The sequence below is a fragment of the Purpureocillium takamizusanense genome, chromosome 7 (genome assembly GCF_022605165.1).
Source record: "Purpureocillium takamizusanense chromosome 7, complete sequence".
Classification (NCBI taxonomy): domain Eukaryota; kingdom Fungi; phylum Ascomycota; class Sordariomycetes; order Hypocreales; family Ophiocordycipitaceae; genus Purpureocillium; species Purpureocillium takamizusanense.
Genome location: NC_063074.1, coordinates 2313719 through 2327962, shown reverse-complemented (window position 1 = coordinate 2327962; position 14244 = coordinate 2313719). Strand labels below are relative to the sequence as shown.

Here is a 14244-nt window from a genome sequence, read left to right as displayed (position 1 = left end):
GTCATGTGGGTGGTGGTGGCGCCCGTAACTATTGTACAATATGCCGACTTTCTCTATCCAAGAAACCGGGTCCCACATCCCACTTTCAACAATCCCAACCTAGTATCACACGGTGCACATCACACCCCAAATAGGATTTCCTACCTCGATGGCCTGCGGCTTACACAAGTCATGACCGGTAAGCGAAAACGCGTCGGCCCGGTCGGAGCAGATGAGTTTGAAAGCTCTGGCTTGAAGCATAATGATCGGGCAAGTGGCGCCATCAACCCGTTCAGTCGGACGCCGAGTGAGCGGCACCAGCTGCACGTCGCTGGACTGTCCGACACGGAGGAGGACCCGACGCACGGCATCAAGCATTTCCCGCACCGCGGCTTCGGTAGACGCGTCTCTATCAAGGGCGTGGACGGTAGCGGTGGTGAACTATTCGACAACGACGACGACGATGAGCACGGCCAGCGGGCGTCCCAGGCACCAGAGGCCATCCAAGGTGCCCGCCGCTCCACGCCCGCGGACCCCAGGGGCAGCCACCTGGACGTCCTACTGCGCGCAATACACCAGTTCCTGGACCGGGGGCAGGTGGCCCTCGCCGCCAAAGCGTATGCGCTCGTCCTGCAGTTGCGCCCCGGCAGCCGGCCCATCGACGTCCGTCAGCACGGCCTGTGGGCGCTCGGCGCCGAGATCCTGATGCGCGAGGGTGAGGATGTTACGCCGCGGCCGCCCGTCGCGGGAGGAGGAGGAGCAGCAGCAGCAGCAGCACACGGCAGCGGGCCGCCTGTTCCAGCGCTCGTGAAGCAGGAGGCGGGAGACGGCGACGGCTTCAGCGCCCGTCAACCCACGGCATCTGCTGCCGGCCAGTCATCCATGTTCCCCACAAGTCATGGCAGCGACCGCGTCCCTCGCCGATGGGGGTCGCCGTCCAACATGCCCAAGGTCAAGGCCTACTTCGAGACGCTCATACAGCAGCACCCGTACGACTACAAGTTCCCGCGCAGCGTCTCGGCGTTGGACTTTCAGCTGGCCATGCTCGGCTGCGAAATCTACAACGTCTATGCTGAGCACCGTTGGGCCCTTGCACGTGCCGAGGCCGAGGTCGAAGTCCCGGAGGACGAGGACCAGCAAAGCCTCGCAGGTGTGTCCAACAACGAGGACCACGGACGAGGATACGGTCGGGAGGAGGCGTCCGATCCGCAATCGAGGCTGGATGTGCGCAAGGACGAGATTCGACTGCGTGCCGTGGCCGGCATGGACGATATCACAAGGAGGATGGACACGCTTATGCAGCAGCTGCCTTATCGTAAGAGCCATCACTTCCTCCGCATGCGCGCGACAGCCTCGCTCTACCTGGCAGATCTGGTTGTGCCTGCCGGCCAGGTGGCGGGCGAACATGTGCACCATGCTGAACTGAGGAGGCAGAGGGAGCTCGAGACCGCGGTCAATGTCCTCGACAGACTGCTTGAGAACGGTGGAGAGCTAGATGATGTCGCTCGGGCGGTCCTCGAAGGGCAGCACGTCAAAGCGGAGGAATACTTGTCACCGCCGCCACTCTATCCATCGCTCCCCATTCGAGGTGTGTGAGGTAGCGGAACAGGAGATTCACGCCCACCATGTGGTTTGTCAGATAATTTATTCTTGCCACACGCCGGAGCTCATCTGCAAACAACCATGCCGTCACTTGGCCCAGCGCTGCAGCACCAGCGTTGTGTTCGAGCTTCCCACCACCACGCACCACTCGCCGCCAGGACTCCACGCCGCCTGGCGTCCGACAAAGTTGGCCGATGACGACTCTGTCTTGTGAGCCCTCAGAGGCTCCTGCGGGTCCTCAATACTGTAACGGCTTGCCCACGACTCCAACGTCTCAGGGCTGAAGTCCGTCGTGTTGTTGCTATTGGTATTGGTATTGGTATTGGTATTGCTGTTGCTGTTGCTGTTGCTGTTGCTGTTGTTGTCCGTGTGCCCCGTCTGGCCCGACGCGTTCGAGTCTCGGTCACTGCCGGCATTGCGAAGTCTGCCGACTGCGTCGCTCCGCTGCCTTGGGATCACCGGTTTCAGCCAATTAGGCAACTGAATTGCCTTGGACTTGTCGCGACGTCCGTCGCGCAATGTCCCTATTATGTCACGATACACTGTTAGGCGCTTCAGATCCCAGAAGAAAATGTTACCTGCCGCGTTACAGAAGGCGAGGACAGGGTTCTGTCCGGGAACGTGATGCAGCTTAAATCTCATGAAGAACTGCGGCCCGCAACTGGGCGTGTGGAACTCAAGCAGCCGGGTGTACTGCGCAGGACATATGGGAGAGGTTGCTGGGACAAACGCCGAGCGCGTCAGCCTCCCGGGATCTTCGTTGCTAGTCGGTACGACGTTTTGCAGCGTGGGCGCCGTGCTGGGAGCTGGCGGAGGCCCGTCGGAAGAGAAGCCTTCGATTCTCCAGAGCACGATGACATTATCATGACACGCCCTGGACAGGATTTGATCGCCATAGAACGCGACGCTGGTGCCGCATCGTCAGCACGTTCGCAAGGTCTACTGGCGAGCACCCTGAACCTACCAGTCGACAATGCCGCTGTGAACGGCCGATGTAGAAAAATGAGGGTAGTGGACTTGAAGAGGCGTGGCTATGGGCTCGACAGGAAGATCAGGAATAGTCCACTGGTGAAATAGACTTCGAGTTAGCCGAAGGAAAGCGTTTGGACAGCAATGAGCCTGAGGAAAGAAACGAACCAGATTGATAACCTGATCGTGCCCGGCAGAAAGAAGATATCGGCCAGTGTCGTGAAATGCCTTGCAACGGCATCCTGGTCAGCTGGAACTTTTTGGTATGCAGTATCATCATGTTTGCGCAGGAGCAGTACCAGACTAAGTAAGTTCCAAGAGTGCCCTTCCCCAGCGAGAATACACAGACAGGGCTGTTCCTTGTGCTTGGGGTCGATGCTCCATATGCGGACGCTCGTATCATCTGAAGCAGAGGCGATGACAGAAGAATCTATCGGAGATGTTGCCAGGTCGTTGACATCCTTGGAAAGAGTTCAGCCCAATGCCATCAGCATGGAAAATTGAGGAGGGGTCATCACGCACGCCGCCGTGCCCAACAAAACACTGCCGAGATGTGGTCAGCATTTGGGAGGTTCATCGTCCTTGATCCCATCTGATATGCTTACTTCGGCGAGGCTGCCATCGGTGGCATCATATATCTTGACCTTTGCATCGCCGCCCCCAACGCAAATATATGGCTCCCCGGTCATGGGGTTTCTGGTCCAAGTGCAACAACAGCCAGATGCTTCGGCCTGGACGGTGAGGAGGCTGGTTAGATAGACTCGACTATGGGTGGCTGCATGGTGGACGTACATCGTCGTCTCGAATAATCTTGATGACATCGCATGGGTTTGAATCACCAGAGTTTTGTGAAAGCCTGCACAAAACAATCTACTCCTGACTGAGCTCGGGTCGTCGCTGGGAACGAAAGGAACGATGGAGACTGACATGTTTCTTGCTTATTGCTGCGAAAACGGGGTCGCAGTCGAGGGGCTGAAAGGGACAAAATTTGACGTCAAAGAACTCTGTATCATAAGATTACTAGTTAGAAAGGGGATTCCGAGGCACGCGCGAGCAACGGCAGCTGATGAGAACATGTACGTGCCTGCCACGTTGTCATCAAACCCTAGGAATCGCGTGTCGTTCTGCAGATGGCGCGTCAGTGAGATGACTAGTGCCTATTCACGTCCGCTGTGACTTACCTCGAAGCCGAATGAAACGCGCAACTTTGGCAGCTCGAAAGGGTTGTCCATAGTTGTGGTCATGACACGGCTCCTTGCGCAGAAGGGCTGTTTGGCGAAAAGTCAGGTACGGGGCCCGTCGAATGCGCCGCGCGATGCCGAAGAGGCGATCGCACAGATAGCGCTCGCTGATGTGAAAGGCCGCACAGATGAGCGAGCCCAGTCGGATGGTTCAAATGCACTGTCATGAGGCGCCGAAGGTTCCGTGCGTGGTGTCAGCGTAAGAAGCGAGCGGACGACCCTGCTCGCCGACAAGTTGGGTGAGTGACGCGAAGGTTTTAATGAGGGGGAGTAGAGAGGCGAGGAATGCCTCGCCAACGTGTGTCAGCAGGTCGACGGCGGAGGCGCAGATCGAAACAGCTATGCACGTCGCCCGCGCGGCTTGAGGCGCCGAAGAAACGTTCACTTGGTGAGTATTTTGAGGTGGGAGGAAGCTTGTAAGTCGTCCAGGCAAAGGCACGAAGGTCCGGAGCACAGTACCAAGTCAGTCAATAATAAGGGACTACCCAGGTACTAACGTTAGTACTGAGGTAACCTCGGGAGACCTTGCAGGCATGCACGCGCGCATGCGCGGTTCGTGGTGAGCTTGTATCTGAGGTACTACCTACTAACTTAGTACCTAGGTACTAACTTACTAGTACTAGTACTAAGGTAATGCCCTAGCCATATAGACAGACAGGCAGGTAAGGTACCTATTACTCAGGGGAAGCTAGCCCAAAGTCAGATATGGGGTCCTAGTACCTCTGCGTAAATAGGCGTACTACATGCTTTGATGAGTGAGGTACTCTATACTTTGTAGCCTGCACTCGGGTCCCATACATCGTCTACTACTAGCATCTGTCTTGGGATGGGCAGGCACGGGTGGCTCTCAGTGGGACATCGCCCCCCCCTGGTCGCCCCCCCTTAGGTACCTCTAAGGTACCTAGGTACAGGTAGGTGGGCAGCAAACAACCCACCTGGCACCTAGCCAAAGTACGCCTAGTGAGGTACCACGGGCGCCAGGAAGCTGGCCAGATTGCTCCAACCTCAATCGACACACGTCAGCCTTTCCCTGGCACCCGTCTTGACATCCAACGGCCAGCCGTCGCGCGTCGCACTTGGGTCTCGTACGGATCGACTCAACGCCCAAGAAGCTAATTCTCGCCTTGTCTCTTATCGCTCGCGTCCTTTCTACAGGCCCGCCGCAGCCTTGATCGCCATAGATACCCAAACAGCTCTTCGCGACGCTGCCCGCCCGCCCGCACACAGCACATCACAACCGCCATGGCCTCTTCCAGTGCTAGAGGAAATTACAGCCATCCTTCACTAGAAGATGATGACCTGATTGACCCGGATGATGGTTCGTGGCCCTTTGTTTGCAATGGTCACCGCCGGTCTGGTCGTGTTCACTGAAGCATGTGGCGCTGACATTGCTGCCACTCGACAGCCGATCTCAACGACTTCGATGATCCCCTCGGGAACCAGTCCTCTCGTCAACCGCTGGCGGGAAACATTGGCTCTAGCTCCTCGTCTCGGCCGCTCAACGAGAACTACCTGACATCGTCAATCCCGGGCGAGGATCGTCGGGCGCCGCAGAATACCATTGATGAAACGGTTTGGGAGACACTGCGTCGCGACTTGCTTGCCGTCTGGGCCAAGCTGAGAGAAGTTCTTTACCCGCGGTACTTGTTGGGGGGGACAATGTTCGACTCCGAAGGTGGCCTTCGTGGGGCCTATTCTAACCTCCGCGGTGCCGGCATATCAGGTACAAGGGAGGAGCTGACCGGCCTCGCCAGCCGCGTCATGGACGCCGAAGCTCTCTTGCAGAGCAACATGAGCCCCGGTCTGCGGGACTGGGACTTGTGGGGGCCGCTGATTTTTTGCCTGCTTCTCAGTCTCCTGCTCAGCTTCACTGCTCGCGCCGACCAGAAGGACGCCGTATTCAGCGGTGTCTTTGCCATGATTTGGTTGGGAGAAGCCGTCGTCACGCTTCAGATCAAGCTTTTGGGCGGCAACATGTATGTTGGCGGACGAACCCTCGATTCTGAGCCACCTTTGCTGACCGTGCAATAGCTCCTTTGCCCAGAGCGTGTGCATAATTGGCTACACCCTGTTTCCGCTCGTCCTGGCTGCTCTCATGTCGGCGCTCAAGCTTCATTGGATCGCGCGTATCCCGGTCTATCTGGTGCTCATCTCTTGGTCCCTTGCGGCCGGCGTGAGCATTCTTGGCGGCAGCGGCGTCGTCAAGAACCGCGTCGCCATCGCCGTCTACCCGCTGCTCGTCTTCTACCTGGGACTGGGCTGCCTCTGCTTCATCAGCTGAGCCACTTCTCCCTGTCATGGCGTTGGTGCAGCAAGACGAGAGGAGAGCGTGGCGATCATGATGCGCCATGGAGTCTTTGTATTTTAACCACCTGTGCACAATGATGACGCTTCTGCTAGTAGTCGGCAGGCTATTCGTCGTTGGTAAAAGCTACGGGCGCATAGCTGAGCCTCAAATTCGAGCTGTATGTCGCGAGCTCAGCGGCAGGCAACGGTCGCGCACTGGATTTAGAGGGGAAGCCCAGTCTGGCTTTTGCCAGGAGGGCTTGCCAAGTTGCTGTCGATTCTCAATTTTGCAGAACAAGGGACGACGCTTGTTTGCGCCTGTGGCTCTCTCGAGACGTGCCTGAGTAGGATCTCTCCGAGAGCATAGTTCGCCACACGCATTGGGGCGAGGTGGTTGAAGCTCGGTGCCACGGACATTCACCTCACGCCAGAGAGTTGCATCACAGGTTCCTCGGTACTGTAGTATCTTAGTTCCTTTTGATTCAGGCATGCGTTCTTGAACTTGAGTCAAATCTACCAACAGGAGAACACGCCCCGACACCCATTGTAGAACGTCATGGTCAAATAGTTCAAGGGGTCGTCATGGATGATGACTATGAATAGCATGAACCGCAAGCACGGCACTGGTACATGCACTAGTGCTCCGGGAATCTGCGGCAGAGTTACCCGTTTTCTTGTGACGGTGGCGGTTGGCCGGGCAGTATGAGATGCTAAATCTGTATCAGGGTGCTAGGTATTGCAGTGAGTCGAGCTATCGAGGTCCAGAGCTCCCAGGCCGCCAACAACGATTATCTTGGTACCTTCCATACAGTACCGAGTACCTATCTGCCTGTAGTACTACTACCTATCTGTATGAGGGAGGTAGTGACGTACTAAATCAGGGTAGGTTCCAAGGTTGCCTTATTCGGTGCTACAGCTACCTTACCTTGCCTGTTCAGTGCGCTTGCTTGGGTACCGCACGCCTCCAGCTCCAGTGGCCACCAGCAGACCCCCTCCTTGCCCGACCTCGCCGACCCCCGGCGCTCCACCGTCCCCCCCCGCCGGGTTCACCATGTCACTGATTGGGCAACCAAAGACGGGCATCCTCCATCGCTGCAGTCCACCACGGACGCTGAGCTTCGCATCCCACGCAGCGTCTGGCGCTCCACACTTTCGTCCTTTCCTCGCCCATCCCCAAGGGAGCACGCGCTGCTGACCACGGGAACGCGACATTGATACAGCGCCGACCGCATCATCCCCGTGACGAGCGACGTGCGCGAGGCGTCGTCTTCCTATTCTTACTCCATTAGGCTGCTGAGTCCCGCATCGTCGTCGCCCAAGATACTCAGCGATTGCCTCGACCCCTTCGAAGCCAAGACAATACCCAAGCCCCAACTGGCCCTGGCGGCTACACGACCAACGCCGCACTTCTCCCTCTGCCCCGCGCTGGCGTGAAGCATCATGGCAGACGACAGCCAAGGGGCCAGCCCCAAGAACGAACCGGCGCACGTCGAGTCTAGCGAAGATGCAGAGACCCGCGCCGCCCGCCGAGAGCTGAAGCAATCTTCCATCTCGGACCCCCCGCCTGAGGATGCCGCTGACTCGGGCCATGAGTCTGCTGCCGACGAAAACCGTGCCGAAACCCCCGCTGACGATGTTTCCGACGCCCAAAACGCGAGTCTCAAGGAACATGTCGCATCGCCGAAAAAGAAGCGGGCTCATGACCAACTCGACGTGGATAAGGAGGACCGAGACGAAGATGGGGCCAGCGTCGCCTCGACCGAATCGGCTAGGGATCGGGCCTCACGATCGGAGCCGGAGAAGAAGAGGGCTCGCGACAAGGAAGCGGGCGAATCGTTGCCTGTGCGTCTGGCGCCGACCGAAAACGTATTGAGTGCGAGAACCAAGAGCTGACGATAGATCAGAAACCCGCCGCTGCGACCGAGACGCAGTCGGCCACGCAAAAGGACAGCGACAGCCGCGACAAGCCTGTCGAGAACAAGGCCCCCGAGACTTCCGCAACCGCATTCGCGGCATCAGGTTTCGGAAAGCTGGCTTCTGGGACGTCGGCCTTTGCGACGTTTGGATCTGGCAAGCACTCCGCGTTTGCATCATCTTCTAAGCCGACTCTGTCGTCCTTTGCCCCAGCTGAGCCATCGTCAGAGTCGCAACCGGTAGCCGCGACTGCGGTACCAAAGCTCACATTTGGCAGCAATGGAGGATCATCCCCATTTGCAGGGCTTTCGTCATACAACGGCTTTGGCAGCGGCCTCGGCGGGGGTTTCGGCTCATCCTTGCCTGGAGCGAAGCCACTTACAAGCTTCGCGGCCTCCTCTGGCAAGCCACTTCAGAGTGCCAAGGCTTCGAAGCCGTTCGGGGCGCCGGATAGTGACAGCGAAGGAGGCAGCGACGAGGAAGATGAACTGGATGACGAGGGCCAGACCGATGCAACACAGCGCGCATTGTCTCCGGAAAAAGAGACGGACGATAAGAGGAGGACGAAGCTTCAAAAAGGTAAGGGTTCTGCCCGTTCCCAATCACCAACCCAAAGCCGCAAGCACACGTTACTAATGCAGAGTCGCACGACCACAGTCGAGGTGGACGACGGAGAAGCGGGCGAGGCAACAGTGGCGTCGGTCCGAGCGAAGATGTTTAGTCTGGACAAAGAGACCGGCTGGAAAGAACGCGGCGCCGGCATGCTCAAGATCAATGTGCCTCGGAGCTGCGTCGATTTCGACGACAACGGGACGCCTGTTCCGGGTAGCTTCGACGCTTCTGGCCTCGAGGCAGACGAAGAGGCCGGTGAGGATGCAGGTGCTCATAAGGTGGTTCGTCTCCTCATGCGGCAGGACCAGACGCACCGTGTCATTTTGAATACGGCCATCGTCCCCGCCATGCAGTTCCAGGAAAAGGCGTCGCTGAAGTCTGTGGGCATTTTGTTTACTGCGTTCGAGGGCCCGGAGGCCAAACCCGTCAGCGTCACTATGAAGGTAAGGGGTTCCAATATTCGCACATGCTATCATACGCAGAGGCTCACGACGACGCAGATGTCCGCTGCTAATGCCAAGACCTTCATGAACGAGATTGGCATGGTACAGAAGGAGCTTCGAGGAAACTAGGTAGCGACTCAAACTCGCGAGCGCGCACGCATTAGCGCGTGTCCCGTGCTCTTTCCCCCTTCACACATTTTTTCCTTCGCCGTCAGAGATCGCTCTTCTGCTGGGAGATAGAGGTCGGGGGCGCGTGGTCAGAGACCAGCGATCGGGCGTACTTGGCACGGGGAGACGGATACACAAGGGACGTTGCTTGCATGTCTGCCAGTCTAGAGAGGGGCGGGTTCTGGCCGGAGTAAAGGTACAAAGGCCTGGTCTGATTGTATATATACATACCAATCTACTATATCTTACATCTGGACGAGGCGTCGATTGACCGTTTCGGCAGACGGCCGGACCGGCGCGTGGGAGCCATGGCAAGATTACGACCTTGATTGGCCCGTGTCCCAGGATTCAGCCAACGTTGGCACTCTGGTGACGATTGTGAGAGCATCAACCCCCCCACAGACCGGGGCGCCCGAGGTGAACCGAGGCATCAAGTCGGTATCAAGATATGTTTCTAGATCGAGAAATAGTACGAAATAGGCAACTGCGTAACTAACTAACTAACGTAGTTGGGTTGTCGCCTGAGTTGATTCACGCACGTGACTTGGCGCCAGTTCCGTGTCTGATCCGGCCGTGGCGAATGGGGACGAGTCACGTCCTTGTTCTTATTAGCACACGCCGCCATGGCACCGTGATATGACGCCTGCGGTGCTGCTTCTGCCCTTTGGTACCTCTGCTTAATCTGCGCTGCATGTCGGCCCTGCCGTCATGACTCTGTCCGAGCGTCATGTCTGACCCTGATACGGAGTCTGCGCCAGACAGCCGCGGCCCACTGTCAAAGCGAAAGCGTTCTCTGCAACAACTGCGCTCTGATGGAGAGTCGCCGGCATGGGAGCAAACGCCAGGGGGCAACAAACGCCCGAAAATACAGCCAGAAGAAGGGGGAAAAGCCAAGCCTGCCAGGAACAAGGCCGGCTTGAAGCGCGAAACCAGCAACCTGGTCAGTTGCGTCATTGACTGGCCACAATCCTTCAAGTCCCTCGAGAAGACGCATCGCGCTCTCAACTTGGTCTTTACTTTTTGCTGCACGCGAAAGCACCTAGCTACGACTTTTGATACCATCAGACCCGCTGTCGAGACCCACCTTGGGAGACAACTGACGGTCGAAGAGGTCGCCTTGGTGGTAGCCCTGCGGCCAGAAGGCATCAACTTTGCCTACGTTGACGAGCTCATGCTGCAGCTCGATATCAAGGGCTCGGAGAGGGATGACACATTCAAGCCGTCGAAGTCTGGCAGGTCACAGGTGCCGGCACATGATGCGTCTGTGGGCGGCTGGACGGGCAGTGAAACCCTGGAGGAGCACCACAAACGCCTTGCAGTCCCAGGCGGTAGAGAGGTGCTTTTTTTCGAGTTTATTGACGGAGACCTTAAACGCCAGGTTCAGGATAAAAAGACGGGCGAACCCACGCGACCTAATCGGAAACTGCGCGAAGAGGAGCTGAAGATGCCCGTCTATGGTCAGAAGCAAATGACCGATTTGATTGAGAGGCGAAACCAGAGATTCGCCAACGCAGTCAATATCTTTATAAACAATTGCGTGGAAAGCAACCTTGATCCGGACCTGGTCCTGGAGGAGCGGGCGCAGGCTTTTGTCCCAAAGCCATCCTCCAAGGAGGACGAAATCGTTGAGCAGGCGCCCAGCTCGATACCCGAGAACATACCGAAGGAGCGCAAGACCATCCCGGAGATTGTTCAGGAACTCAAGGACAGCCCATGGTACACTGGTCAGGTTGTCCCCGACGGGCATCGGGTGTTTGAGCCGCAGGAGCCAATCTACGGCGACCTCAATTTTTTACTCAGCCAGGATCTGGTGAACGCGCTGTACAATGCCAAGGGCATCACCCAATTCTTCGCTCATCAAGCGGAGGCGCTCAATTGTCTTCACGATGGCCACAATGTCGTCGTGGCCACCTCAACGAGCTCCGGCAAGTCTTTGATCTACCAACTTCCAATCCTCCATGCCCTTGAGGAGGATTACAACTCACGAGCGATGTACATTTTTCCGACGAAAGCGTTGGCGCAAGACCAGAAGCGCAGCCTCAAGGAGATGCTGGCGTACATGCCCGGACTTGAAGCTACTGTGGTTGAAACCTTCGACGGTGACACGCCCATGGGCGAGCGGAATGCGATTCGGGAAGAGGCAAGGATCATTTTCACCAACCCAGATATGCTTCATGTTACGATACTTCCCCAGGAGGAGCGATGGCGGACTTTCCTCAAGAATCTAAAGTTTGTGGTTGGTGAGTAGGCTTGCCTAGTTCTCCTCGCCTCGTCTTCGTGGCTGACAAGACTGCCTGCAGTTGACGAGCTTCACTATTACAACGGCCAGATGGGCTCCCACGTCGCATTTATCATGCGGAGACTGAGGCGCGTCTGCGCAGCTGTGGGAAACCGACGAGTCAAATTCATTTCGTGCTCTGCCACTGTAGCGAACCCTGAAGAGCACTTCAGGACCATATTTGGCATCGAAAACGTGCGCCTCATTGACTACGACGGCTCGCCTTCTGGCCGCAAAGAATTCTTGTGCTGGAATACCCCCTTCAAGGACCCGGGCGACCCCGCGAGCGGGCGTGGCAGCGCCAAATTTGAGTGTGCCCGGCTTTTCTGCGCCCTCATGCTGAGAGGCGTGCGAATCATTGCTTTCTGTCGCATCCGGGCGCAATGCGAAGTGCTGGTCAATGCCATCAAGCAGGAGCTTGAGTATTTGGGCCGCCCGGAATGCGTTAATCTTGTAATGGGCTATCGCGGCGGGTACACTGCGCCAGACCGTCGACGCATCGAGTCGGAGATGTTCGAGGGCAAGCTACTCGGCATAGTGGCGACAACGGCGCTGGAGCTGGGCATCGATATCGGGACCCTCGACTGCGTCTTGACCTGGGGCTTTCCGTATACCATTGCCAATCTTCGCCAGCAGAGTGGCCGGGCCGGTCGCCGCAACAAGGACTCCCTTTCCATCCTGCTTGGAGACTGTTTCCCGACGGACCAGCACTACATGCAGAACCCAGACGAGCTTTTCACAAAACCAAACTGCGAGCTTCGTGTTGACCTGCAGAATATGCTGGTGAGGGAAGGTCACATTCAGTGTGCGGCATATGAAATGCCGATTCTGCCGGCGCGGGATTCGCAGTTCTTTGGCGACGACCTTTCGACTATCTGCGAAGAGAGGCTACTCAAGGATGACATGGGGTTTTATCATTGCCACGACCGCTTTCGCCCCAACCCGGCGCGGTTTGTCGCGATCCGCGACACCGAGGACGACCACTTCGCCATCATTGACATTACGCACGGGAGGAATGTGGTGTTGGAGGAGTTGGAGGCATCGAGGGCGACGTTTACAATCTACGACGGCGCGATATTTCTTCATCAGGGGAACACGTACCTGGTGCGGGACTTCGTGCCGGACAAGCTCATGGCCAAGGTGGAGAGGGTCAAGGTGGACTGGACAACAACGCAGCGCGACTTTACGGACATTGATCCGACAGAGACGGAGGCGATACGCAAGATACCGTCGTCGCTCTCGCAGGCTTATTACGGCACCATCAAGATCCAGCAAAACGTGTTTGGGTACTTCAAGGTGGACAAGAAAGGGCGGGTGCTGGATGCAGTGCAGGTGGACAACCCACCGGTGATACGCTATAGCAAGGGCATGTGGCTGGATGTGCCCAAGAAGGCTCTCGATATCCTCGAGTCGCGGCGGCTGCACTCGGCAGCGGGGATCCACGCGGCCGAACACGCCGTCATGAGCCTGCTCCCGACGTTTGTCATCAGCATGCCCGAGGATGTGCGGACCGAATGCAAGGTTGCTCTCAAGGAGTTCGCCAAGAAGGAGACGCAGAGGAAGAGGCCGGCGAGGCTGACGTTTTACGATGCCAAGGGGGGCGCCAACGGGTCCGGCATCAGCACCAAGGCGTTTGACCACATTGATCACTTGCTGAGGATGGCGCTGCAGCGCGTGGAAGGCTGTCAGTGCGAACGGGGCTGCATCGAGTGCGTGGCGTCGGAGATGTGCAAGGAGTCGAACGAGGTGATGAGCAAGGCAGGGTGCCGGGTGGTGCTGCGAAGCCTGCTGAACCTCGAGATTGACGTGGAGGAGCTGCCGTTGGGACCTGAAGACTTTATGCCGACGGGAGTAGAGACGGTCGTGCTCGCGCAGCCGGTGCCGACGACGGGTGGGCAAGGACGGCGGGCGGGCGGGCTCGGGCCTGACGACGGCGAGAGGAGCGCGGCGGTCGGGAAGAAGAAGGAGAAGGAGGAGATGATGGGAGGCTTTGAGAGATGGGTTGACGGCTAACGAGAGAAGGGGCGGGTGCGGTGGAAAGGGAGGGAGGATGTCGAAAGGTGAGGTGTTGCGCAAAGTTACGTATGAAGTATACATATAACGACGTTTATGACTTGTGGCAGGGCTCGATTCATTCTCATCAGAAGCGGGAGCACGGAGTCCCCTCTGCCAAATCGCGGGCCAAGCGTCAACGGATGAAATGTGCATCAGACCAGAATACGTAGGCGTTATGTGGGGGAGTGTGAATAAACGTGCGTGATGTCTAGTTAGTTATGGATAGGACGAAAATGGGGCGGCGCCAAGGTTCTGACATTAGGGGCGGGCGGGCAGGATTCTTGGCAGGGCCGATTCTTGGCTTCACTTGTCTCCTAGCTGCTTTGGATATTGCTCTTGCCTAAGGTGAATACCCAGGTAATTAGTAGTCACGCGGTACGTCATGATGTCGCTGGCATGAATAGCACAGTATCATAGGATCGTGGTAGGAGGGTGTCTCATGTTCAACGACCTGCCTACCCATCTATATGTGAATGACGAAGCCTGCGACGGCACCCAACCACAGGGCCACGGGGGCAAACGTGCGCTTGGTCGCTACTCTCAGGCTCCATCCAAGCTTGCGAGCGAAGTACCAAGGTAATAAATATGACCACGGCAAGTCGACGCGACGATCGATGTCTTTGATGTGTGCGTCTTCTGGGTCACGCTAGCGGACAAGCTTGACGGGTAGTAGTAGAAAGAAGATGGAGCAGCCCTC

General features: G+C 57.3%; 5 protein-coding genes across 5 annotated transcripts; 4 read left to right on the top strand and 1 right to left on the bottom strand.

The window, feature by feature from the left end:
* The first annotated feature begins 110 nt into the window (after nt 1-110).
* Nucleotides 111-2940, top strand: JDV02_007999 (uncharacterized protein). Its single transcript, XM_047989554.1, has one exon. The coding sequence runs from the start codon at nt 172-174 to the stop codon at nt 1573-1575; it is 1404 nt and encodes a 467-aa protein (XP_047845557.1). The 5' UTR covers nt 111-171; the 3' UTR covers nt 1576-2940.
* Nucleotides 1616-4195, bottom strand: JDV02_007998 (uncharacterized protein). The gene is made up of 10 exons (XM_047989553.1): nt 3732-4195; nt 3635-3674; nt 3478-3554; nt 3343-3420; nt 3156-3281; nt 3073-3093; nt 2850-3011; nt 2719-2778; nt 2546-2646; nt 1616-2488 (listed from the first exon to the last, which is right to left on the bottom strand). Exons 1-10 carry the CDS (start codon nt 3792-3794, stop codon nt 1669-1671), a joined length of 1548 nt encoding a protein of 515 aa, XP_047845556.1. The 5' UTR covers nt 3795-4195; the 3' UTR covers nt 1616-1668.
* Nucleotides 4196-4802: 607 nt separating this feature from the next.
* Nucleotides 4803-6726, top strand: JDV02_007997 (uncharacterized protein). Its single transcript, XM_047989552.1, has 3 exons — nt 4803-5109; nt 5197-5767; nt 5823-6726. The coding sequence occupies exons 1-3, from the start codon at nt 5034-5036 to the stop codon at nt 6070-6072; spliced, it is 897 nt and encodes a 298-aa protein (XP_047845555.1). The 5' UTR covers nt 4803-5033; the 3' UTR covers nt 6073-6726.
* A 512-nt stretch (nt 6727-7238) lies between these two features.
* JDV02_007996 (uncharacterized protein) lies at nt 7239-9464 on the top strand. Its single transcript, XM_047989551.1, has 4 exons — nt 7239-7919; nt 7982-8570; nt 8649-9046; nt 9104-9464. The coding sequence occupies exons 1-4, from the start codon at nt 7518-7520 to the stop codon at nt 9173-9175; spliced, it is 1461 nt and encodes a 486-aa protein (XP_047845554.1). The 5' UTR covers nt 7239-7517; the 3' UTR covers nt 9176-9464.
* Nucleotides 9465-9821: 357 nt separating this feature from the next.
* HRQ1 (ATP-dependent 3'-5' DNA helicase) lies at nt 9822-13505 on the top strand (the record flags this gene model as incomplete). Its single annotated transcript, XM_047989550.1, has 2 exons — nt 9822-11454; nt 11515-13505. Exons 1-2 carry the CDS (start codon nt 9942-9944, stop codon nt 13503-13505), a joined length of 3504 nt encoding a protein of 1167 aa, XP_047845553.1. The 5' UTR covers nt 9822-9941.
* Between the last annotated feature and the right edge of the window lie 739 nt (nt 13506-14244).